At 30.3% G+C, this 10,317-nt stretch overlaps 3 protein-coding genes across 3 annotated transcripts; all 3 read right to left on the reverse strand.

The window, feature by feature from the left end:
• Positions 1 to 354: 354 nt before the first annotated feature.
• On the reverse strand, positions 355 to 1,140 carry LOC113858309 (basic blue protein-like). The gene is made up of 2 exons (XM_027490883.1): positions 928 to 1,140; positions 355 to 624 (listed from the first exon to the last, which is right to left on the reverse strand). Exons 1-2 carry the CDS (start codon positions 1,097 to 1,099, stop codon positions 425 to 427), a joined length of 372 nt encoding a protein of 123 aa, XP_027346684.1. The 5' UTR covers positions 1,100 to 1,140; the 3' UTR covers positions 355 to 424.
• Positions 1,141 to 2,424: 1,284 nt separating this feature from the next.
• On the reverse strand, positions 2,425 to 3,749 carry LOC113858311 (basic blue protein-like). The gene is made up of 2 exons (XM_027490884.1): positions 3,503 to 3,749; positions 2,425 to 2,703 (listed from the first exon to the last, which is right to left on the reverse strand). Exons 1-2 carry the CDS (start codon positions 3,666 to 3,668, stop codon positions 2,504 to 2,506), a joined length of 366 nt encoding a protein of 121 aa, XP_027346685.1. The 5' UTR covers positions 3,669 to 3,749; the 3' UTR covers positions 2,425 to 2,503.
• Positions 3,750 to 6,577: 2,828 nt separating this feature from the next.
• LOC113860019 (sucrose transport protein SUC8-like) lies at positions 6,578 to 8,846 on the reverse strand. The gene is made up of 5 exons (XM_027492650.1): positions 8,757 to 8,846; positions 7,402 to 8,643; positions 7,051 to 7,114; positions 6,855 to 6,898; positions 6,578 to 6,763 (listed from the first exon to the last, which is right to left on the reverse strand). Exons 1-5 carry the CDS (start codon positions 8,844 to 8,846, stop codon positions 6,578 to 6,580), a joined length of 1,626 nt encoding a protein of 541 aa, XP_027348451.1.
• Between the last annotated feature and the right edge of the window lie 1,471 nt (positions 8,847 to 10,317).

The raw sequence follows: 10,317 nt of genomic DNA on the forward strand, positions 1-10,317 counted from the left end.
TTAAAATATAAATAAATAATTACTACTGAATTGTATGTTTATAAACATAAATTATGTAAAATTATTAGAGATGTTATTTTACTGCCTTGGTTTAATATTTCGAACGAGTCAAACGACAGATGTGTTTTGTGTGATGTAATTAGTAATGTGTTTTCTTCTTTTGGATTATTTAGTTTTTACTTAACTAAGTTTATTTTTAAACAAAAAATAAAAACAATTAAGTGAATAATTTTGAACCTATTTTAAAAGGTGACAGACCAAGCATGCAATGAAAACATGTTAAAGATAAGTACTTTAAAAGCCACAGTACACCTAAACATTTTAAGTGTTTAACAGCACACTATAAGGATTAATGATAATTAAATTGAAGATGGAGACAAGATACGCTTTATTATTATGAAATCTGAAAGGCAAATCCACTATATCAGACAGCATTAATGGCAATTTTGGTGCCAGATTCGCAGTGACCAGAAAAATTGCAGATGAAGTAGTTCGGTCCCTTCACAAGCTTGATCTGATCACTTCCTGAAGTATAGATTTTGGCACCTTTTGGGGTCCTGCAAGCGTTGTAAGCACCTTTATTTACAGCCACCACATTGTGAGCCCCAGGGCTGTAGTTGAACACTGCATCGATCGGTACAATGCGTAAGAATGTAGTAAATTTTAATTGTTCATCATTTTCTTATGGACTAAAGTAATCCTGTTTATCTGATTTTATATAAGAAGAAAAATTAAATAATTCTTATGGGCTAAAGTTTCTTAGGACTACTTGTAATTCTGGGATCAAACTCTTCCAAGGTGATTTTGGCTAAGCTGTTAGCTTACCTTCTTATTTCTTTCATTACTCTTACAACCTTCTCATTGTTTTTGAAGTCTTGAACGTTTTTTCTACAATGAATATAAGAGAAAGGATCCAAAGGTACTAACCAAGTGTATCACCGGCCCTGAACCGCTTCCCTTTGGGCCAGCCCACAGTGTTAAAGGTCCAACCATTTGCACCCCCAACTGTGTAGGTGGCTGCATGAGCCATCTCAGAGTGAAGCAGTAAGCATAATGATAGCATCAGAGCAACCATTGCACTGCCTCTTCCCAGAGACATTTTTTCACTTCCACTATGATAGTAAAGATTGAGAATGGTAGAAAAAAAATACTTCGTTGTATTAAGACTAGTTATGAGCACGGATTTATAGCAAAAGATGCTAGCAATTGTAATGGGGTGGTTGAAGAGTGCTGGGCCCATATGCCTCTTAAATAATGACTCTTAAGGCATGTATTGGGATAGAATCATAATGCTTTTGATTTAGGTAGTTATTATTTTGTGTGTGTGTGTTTTTTTTTTACTTCTCTAAATAGAGTAAATTTAAATTTCACCTTCTAACTCCTCCCCCGTAATGTTAATAATGAATCCTAATCAGTTGATGAGATTAATTATTTCAAGATATGTAAATTATCAAAGTGACTTTTATTTCTTTTTATAAAGTATTTTTATATATGACTAAGAATCAAACTTTAGTCAATGTGCTTAAGAACCCAACTAGTTAATAATTATGTCAGACTTTTGCTTTTTAATAAACAATTCAGTCTTTACGTTGCCATCAATTCAATAAAATGTTAGTGGCTATAAACTTTACTAGCTATTTCTGTTTATTGTCATGATTTTATTAATATTAGTAAATAGGGTTAACTTAAAGCAATCAAGATAGGCAATTTTTACTTAAAAAATTCCTATATTAAAAATATAAAGTATAATGTTTTTTTTTAGTAAAGATATTATTTTTAAATACTTAAAATTATTTTTTAAGAACTGACGTTAATATTTTTTTACAATTTATTTTAAAAGGAATGATCTAACGTGGAAACGAGAATAGCAAGCAAACATAATGGCGAAACGGAAATGATTAAGATTTGATTCCGAGTCGAAAAGTGTAGTTAGTGCTGCATAGTGCATAAACAAAGATTTTTTTTCTGGTCAAAGAAACAAGGATTCTTAAGAGCACTAAATCTACATTATGATTACAGATGAAGCTATCAATAAATCTTGGATCCAACATTCTTCCCTTTGCCTTTATATTTTTCTGGTCAAAAGGTTCAATTTGTCTAACCCATTCTTCTTGAAATCAGTAAACAAATCTGAGCCCAACTACTCAGTCTTCGTTCTTCCCATACGCAAGGATGGATCACCCATCCCGTTTTGTCCTCATAGTCAATTGGTTAAAATTTTGGGTTTAACTTTATTTTACACATTACGATTGAATTATTAAATCTTAAATAAATGTGTTCATACTCAAAGCTTACCAGAGAGAGAGAGAGAGAGAATATTGGTGATATTTATTCTTACGTAACACTGATAGGAGCATACATAGCATACCTTTTTGTTCATACCTACCTATTCACTTATTCAAAGGACGTACAGTGATAGAGGGACACAACCTTGCAAACACAACACTGAGGAGTAGGGAATGACAGAAACAGATAATGACTTAGGAAAAATGGAGTGTAAAACTCAGGCAGCGTTGATGGCGATTTTCATTCCAGCCTGACAGTGACCGGGAAAATTGCAGATGAAGTAGTTCTGTCCCTTAGCCAGTCTTATCTGATCCTTTCCTGATCGATACACTTTGGCTCCTCTTGGAGTCGTGCAGCCACTATACCCAACATTGTTCACCGCCACCACATTGTGAGCCGCGGGGCTATAATTGAATACTGAACCCACATACAAAATATTCAATATATATCTATAAATGTCCAACTTATAAATGTTTGCTGAAACAATTATTAGAAAAGGAAACCTCTTTCATATGTTAAGTTTTGGATTTTCCTCATTTCAGATCTCAACTTATTTTATTCAAAAAGAAGATAAGATTTGTTCCGTAAAAGTTTAAGATAATATTAACTTTTTAATACTATTCTTTTACATAACAATGGCAAATGTCAAGCAGTATCTTTCAAATATGATTAAAGAATAAAATATAAAAAAATGTTATTAATTAACTAGTGCCCATAAAACATTAGTTGGGTACCTTAAAAGTGAAAAAGAAACCCTTAATAAAGTATATATTAGGAAATTTACAAAACAATTTTAATAAAATAATTAAATTTTTATGTGTGTATTTTGTGGGAAAATGAATAAAAAAGGCAGTATTTTTTAACAAAATTATATTACTTTTAAATATTTTAAATCAGTCTAAAGAATTAATGTTATCATTTTCTATGATCTATTATTTGGTGAATATTCATAGAGTCTTGCTAACTAGTGTCTCCATGATACTGTTTAATAAATTAACAAATAATAATTTCATTTAAAGTATATTAAAATACATTACAATTATGAAATAAACGTGTTTTTTTAAATAAAAACAAAGTATTTTTTTTTTCTAACACAGCATAAGTTGAAGCATATATTTTTAAATGGTGGAGATTGAGGAGATAAATTGAGAAATAAAAGCAGTTTTTATTGAATAAAACTTTAAACGTGATAATAATGGAAGATGAAGATACAGACCAAGTGTGTCACCGGCTCTAAAGCGCTTTCCTTTGGGCCAGCCAACAAGGTTAAAAGTCCAGCCACCTGAACCTCCAACGATGTAAGTGGCAGCAGAAGCCATCTCAGAGTGAAGCACTAAGAAGCATAGAAGTAGCACTATTGCACTGCCTCTTCCCACACCCATCTCTTACTTTACTATCTATCAGATATATTTGAAGGTAAGTGAGTGAGTGAATCGGAAAAAAGCTTAAGGTTTGGTTTTATAATTGAGATCTGAGGAGTGATGATGCCGACAATCTTAATGGGTGGTTGGTTAAGTAGTAAATACTAAATAATATAGAAGGACTCTTAGTCCAGACACTGTGACCAGGAGGCATGGCCTCTGCCATGTGTCATCATGACTTTTTATTTTTATTTTACAAAATAATTTATGGATTAAATTTTATTATTTTATTAAAATCAATTCATAATTTATTTATTATTATTTTTAATTATTATATAGACAGATAAATAAGAATATTTTTTGTGGGTAAAAAAGATTAAAAATTTATTAAAATTTTAATTAATTTATGTGTCTTTATTAGAATTCACTGATAATATATAAAAAATTATACTACCATTTAATTATGAAATACTATATAAGCTAAAATAATTAAAAATAATAATATTTATCATGTATTTTAATTGATTAATAAAGTAAATTTATTTACTCACATCAAATTTTTTTTCAATAATCTTATTATGCTTAACATAACTTAAGCTATAGAATGAGAAGGGTTGATTTAGTCATGCCATGGAATTTTGAGGAATGCCTAACGCATTTCTGAACAGTATGTGCCAACCTCCCACCCTCACCATGGTCGTCTTTCCTCCCTTTTCTTTCAAAAATGTCTTACAAGGATACATTAATTAATGATAATGAATGGATTTCAGTCCACAATTTCGGCTGAATTTCATGCAAGCATTTAATACTTTGGGACCCAAAAAGAGACTAAAATTAAAAGAACTAATTAAAGGATATGATACGATGGTCCACATGGTATAGGAACAAATTTCAACTACGATGTATGAGAATTAATTTTTGATATTCCAACCCTGCTAAATTAGAAGTATAAAAGATGTTTCAATTAATTTTTAGCTTACCTCTGATAATTGGTGATATTTAACTTCAACTATTCATGTAGGGAAAACTCCCACCTCCATTCAAATTTCAAAACCTGTCTCACCCATATGACTCTTGAAAAGGAAAAACACTTCCATTCAAAACTTCGGTAGTTTGGCACATTGCCACTCAAATTATGTCCTTTTGCTTGACGTGATAATGTCTTAGACATGATGTAAGAGCTACATGAATCCAAAAAATTTACAACTTAAAACACAATTCTGTAATATATCAGTGCCATCTGTGCATTTCTCATTGACAGCAACAAGCATCCAAAAAAAAAAGCTTTATTTTTTTGCTAAATCTGGGGTAAGGAAAACTTGTTGCAATTCAAGTTTAGTGAATACCACGAACTTCGACAAATGTTTGCATATCGGTTGCAGGTATAGAAAATTATTATTATCGAAATTGAAACAAAGCCTTACAAAGAAACCATTTCGATCCATCTATATGAAGTTTGATCTTAATATAAAGCATGTATTTACTATAAGAAAACAACTCAATTTTCAGATATTACCGAGTAATGGGAAGATAAGATGTTAATTACTAATAAAATCCAAGATGATACGTTTAAAGAATTTCATTCTGTTATACTTTAACCAGTATACATTTGTGTTATGGATTAAAAACTTATTATAAGATTATAAGAGAATAGGATATTACCCACCAATAGAGTAAAAAAAAACACTCTTGAATGTGAAATGTACTTTAAATATTAAATGGCCCATGTTAAACTATTAAGCATACTTGTTCATAGTTTATTGGTATGACTATGATTGAGTTTATGTCAAATTAATAATTATTAAATATATATGATACATTAAATAAAAATTAAAGAAATAAAATTAGGTAAATTTTTAAATTAACATGAATTAATTATTACATTTTATGTCTTTCGTGATAAAATAATAATAATATGAATAAATAATAACAATTCTTATGTAGGACTTATAGTTTGAATTAAAAAAAAAAATAGCGTGGTTTATTTTCCAATCGATTCCTCATCTATCTTAGATCAAGTTAATAACTATACTTTTTTTTTACTGATTTTCTGGATAAAATCAGGTTTCATTTTTTTTTTATAACCAATGTGTATGATCTCTTTTAGTATAACTAAAAATTATTGAAATTTGATTCCTTTAAACTAATCATGTATCTATTAGCAAGCTGGTTTTGGTTACGTAATTAAAATATAATTTAAAATTATAATTTTAATTCTATTAGAATTAGAATTGATTTAGATTCATGATTTTTGTGTTTAGTATAAAAAAAATTAAAGGCATAAAATTATACTTCTAAGTTTAATTTTATTTTTATTTTAACATTGCTAATTAAAATAATAGAAAAAAATTATGTTAAGTTTAAGTTAAAAATACTTAGTTTTTAGGTGACAATAGTAATGATGTTAATAATAAAATAGATGATGATATCAAAATAATAAAATAAGAATCGATAGCTAGACGATGGTAGTTTGTTGCTGTACAGTTAAAAAATTTAATTTGTAATATTTAATTTAGTCATTAAAATTTATTATTTCAAAATTTATATTATAATAATATATATTTAATGGTTAAAATTTTATGTAAAGAAAATATCATTATAAAGAATATATTTTCAATGATTTAAAATAAAAAATTCTAAGAAAATTGCATAATAAAATTCTTATTAAATAAAAATTTCTTAGATACAATCGTTATGATAAATACGTACTTAATCAAGCTGTAATTATGATAATTAATCAAGTTAAGCTGTTATTTATAATCTATGTACAATCACATCAAACTTTAAAATTTACGTGATAAATGAATATTAATGAAATAGGAATTTTAAAACATTCGGTGGGTCTATAATAAATTATATACACAAACTGTCTTTTTTTTACAATATGTAGTAAAGCAAGGCCAAGAATAGGACATGTAAATCTTCATTAATTAGTGGAAGCTTCCCGTGGCCATGTTTGCAGCTGCTTTAGCCTCATCATCGGGCTTTAGACTTGGTAGCAGAAAAATTGCCAACACGGCGGTGATGGCAGAAGCCACTGCACCCATCACAAAAGCTGGCAAGTTGCCACCACCAAACAAAGCATCCCATGGACCACTTAATGCCGATACCACCATCTGTGTATACACACATGTGTTCAAAGTTTGTCAAATAATTGCATATATGATAATGTCATTTTTTTACGTAATGAAGTAAGAGAGTTCTAACCTGTGGGATGACAATTGCAAGATTGAGGACTCCCAGAGATAAACCTAAGGCAAGCAAGAAAGGTTATATAATTTGGCTATAACCCAAATTTGCTAACAATTTAATTATCTGAACCATTATTGAGTACAACTTGAATTGAAAATTTATTTAAAATTAGTTTTGTAAACTAGTTTAAATGAGTTATGAGTTGGTTTACCTTGGCCTGCTCCCGAAGTGCTAGAGTATATTGATGCTGAAGCAAATGGAACGCTGTAGGTAACCTGTATACCATGTATGGAAAATAATGTATTAGTTTATGGTTCCTCATCATTTTTAAGTTTTTCTCATGCCTCTTCATTTTTTTTTTCTAATTGTCTAAGAAACCCCTTTTTGTATGTGACATCACCCTTCATCTATTTTTATAAAATTGTTAAGGCCTGATTAAATTCTAAATGTACATATTATGCTATATTTGTCATAAATTATGTAATATTTTTGTTAAAATTTTAATTTATAAAGTATTGATTAAATGCAATTGTTTTAGAGATGAAAAAGAAAAAAATATTACCGCAAGAGGAATTCCAACAACAGAAAAGAAAAGCAAGGCGCCAATTTTGACACCTTGGGAGGGGTGTCCAATGGCTGCAGGGTTCAAGTGGCGCTCATGTTCTGCATTCTTAGTAATAACCACTGTCATTGCAAATGCAACAGCAAGAATAACGTTAACTATTCCCCACAACACCTTAACTCCCCCAACCATGCGACCCAACGGTTCCACCGCCAATGACATCACACCCAAAACGACAGCGTTTAACATGAGACCCAACGATCCAGCACGCACTCCCGCAGCGTACGAATCCTCACCGACATCTCCACCATACACCTCACGACCCATCCAATCAGTGTCGAATAAGAAGTAAGGGAACCACCCGATCCAATTCACAGCAGTCACAAGCATTAGCATCCACATAGGCTTCTTCAGTTCCTTCAATGCGCCCAATATTTGCGAAAAGCACGAAGACTCCCCTTCATTGCTCAATTCGGGTGTTGTCATCACTGGGTCTTTCACGTAAATGAGAGCGATGATAGCCAGAATGAGAAGGAACAAAATTGAGAGAAAGAAACAACTCTTTAAGTTAGCGCAGAAGACGTCGCAAGCTTTTGTCTCAGTGAAAGGGAAGATTTTGTGGAGGCCTTTGATAGAGCCTGCCGCGTACCCCAACACTTGCCCGACGGCCATGAAGAACGAGAAGAAGGCATTGGCCACCCTTGTCTTCTTGTGGTCACCGGCGGCCAAGTCACCGAGGAACGCGCGACAAGGTCCTTGAAGCATATTGTTCGCCACATCAAGGATCCAGAAGCCCACCACGAAGATCGCCACAGCGCGGGGCCGAGTTTTCTTTGTAATGTCGTCGCCAGCAGCATGTCCTATATCGGCTGCATAGCCAATAAGGAATACAGCAATGGCGACGGCAATAGCGCCGTAGAATATGAAGGGGCGGCGACGGCCAAAGCGAGAGGTGCAACGATCACTGTAGTAACCTACTATAGGCTGCACAACCAATCCTGAGATTGGCCCACACAACCAGATAAAGGCAGCCCAAGTGTGTGGGACACCTAAAAGCTGAACATAAGGGGTTAGGAGAGAGAGTTGCAGAGCCCACCCAAATTGAATGCCGGCAGCAATAGAGGCCACGACAATCATTTTTCGAAGTGGGCTTGCTTGGGTGGGGGATGGAGGGTACATAGTTGAAAGACTTGGAGAGACAGAGAGAGTAAAAGAGAAGAGGTGAAGGAATGTGTTGTGTGTCTACAGAGAGAGGAGGGAATATGAGGTTTTATAGTGTGAGGAATGAGTTTCTACTGAATTGGATTGGATGGGTGTGCATGTAAGTAGGAGGGGGTGTATCAAAATTTGTTTACATCTTTGCTGTAATTGGTAATTGATGGTTGAGTTATCTTTTTATCAATAGATTGGATGATGGCATCTGTATTAATTTGCAGTAATACCATGAATTTTAGTTTTGATATTAAGAGTTATGAGTTGTCATGAGTGAGAATGACGAAGGTTAAAACAATTCTCACATTTTCACGAATATTATGGATATCATAATCCTTTTGTTTTTCTGTTATCTATCTCCTTTTCTGCTCATTCAATGCCTCACCTCAAAGAATCGTTTTACAGATCAAACTCTCTGGCTCTTAGTTTTATAACTTTCTTACACTATAGGCACACAAATCTACAACGCAATGCATAAGGTCATTCATTTTAGTTTGGGACGAAGGTTAATATAAGAATTTATTTAAGCTCTTATAAAAAATAAATAATCTTATTTAATAAATTAGAACTGTTTAATTTATAAGATACATTCTTTAGACAAATACTTTAAAAAATTAAGAAGTTTGTTTTGAAGATTAAGATAACTGAAATTATGTTTAACTGTGAATATTATGACGGCAAGAAGTATGGATTTATTTTAATTTTTAAAAGCTCATTTTAATATATAAAATAGGTTAAATAAAATTATTATATGCCATGAAAATATATGAAATGGTGATAACTTAAATTTAATAGTTCAGATAAAAGTTTGCCTTTATAATTTTATTAAAACTGTAAAATTATTTTTAAGAAACTAATATTTAATAATTATGATAAAAATTGATTTAATAATAATATTGTATTATATTTCATATTTTTAATATAGTATGCGTGAAAGTTTTACTATGATAAAAAATATTAATAATAATATTTTTACTGACTTTCGTTAAAAATAAATAAATAAATTTTAAATATATTAAAAATATATAAAACTTGATTATAAGTTATATTGTTGACTGAGTTTAAAATTATCTGAGCAACATAAAAAATATAAGTATTTAATATGTTATAAATAATAATTATAATTTTAATGAAGTGTAAATAATATTTATTTATGTATGGTACATCTAATATATTAGTTAATGTTATAGTGCTGTTATTTTTGCATATATTTATTACTTCAAAGTATTTTTACAGATGAGTATATATATATATATATATATATATATATATATATATATATATATATAATAGTTTAAAATATTTTGATAAGAAAGAAAATTTAAAAATAAAATCATTAGTATACATTTAAAATTAAAATAACTGATAATATTTTACATTAATTAACTAATAAAAATTAGAAATTAAATTATTATTTTATTTATTAAATTATATCCAATATAATATTATGTATTTTAATTTACAGTGTATTTATTATATTATTTAATGCTATGCTTGTGTCACACTGTAATAAATTTTACATGTATAAATGCTAATTGTAATAATATTTTTTATTAACAATAAAATTACCATTTTAATTTATAAAATTTAAAATACGGAACTTATCCTAATTTAGGTAAAAGAAATGTTTTCATACTGTCTTAAATTGATTTGTTATTGCTGGGAGATTATAATATTTTTTTGATGTATGTGTGAAGGGAGAGG

The sequence above is a fragment of the Abrus precatorius genome, unplaced genomic scaffold, assembly GCF_003935025.1.
Source record: "Abrus precatorius isolate BTA unplaced genomic scaffold, Abrus_2018 Scaffold2, whole genome shotgun sequence".
In the NCBI taxonomy this organism is placed as follows: domain Eukaryota; kingdom Viridiplantae; phylum Streptophyta; class Magnoliopsida; order Fabales; family Fabaceae; genus Abrus; species Abrus precatorius.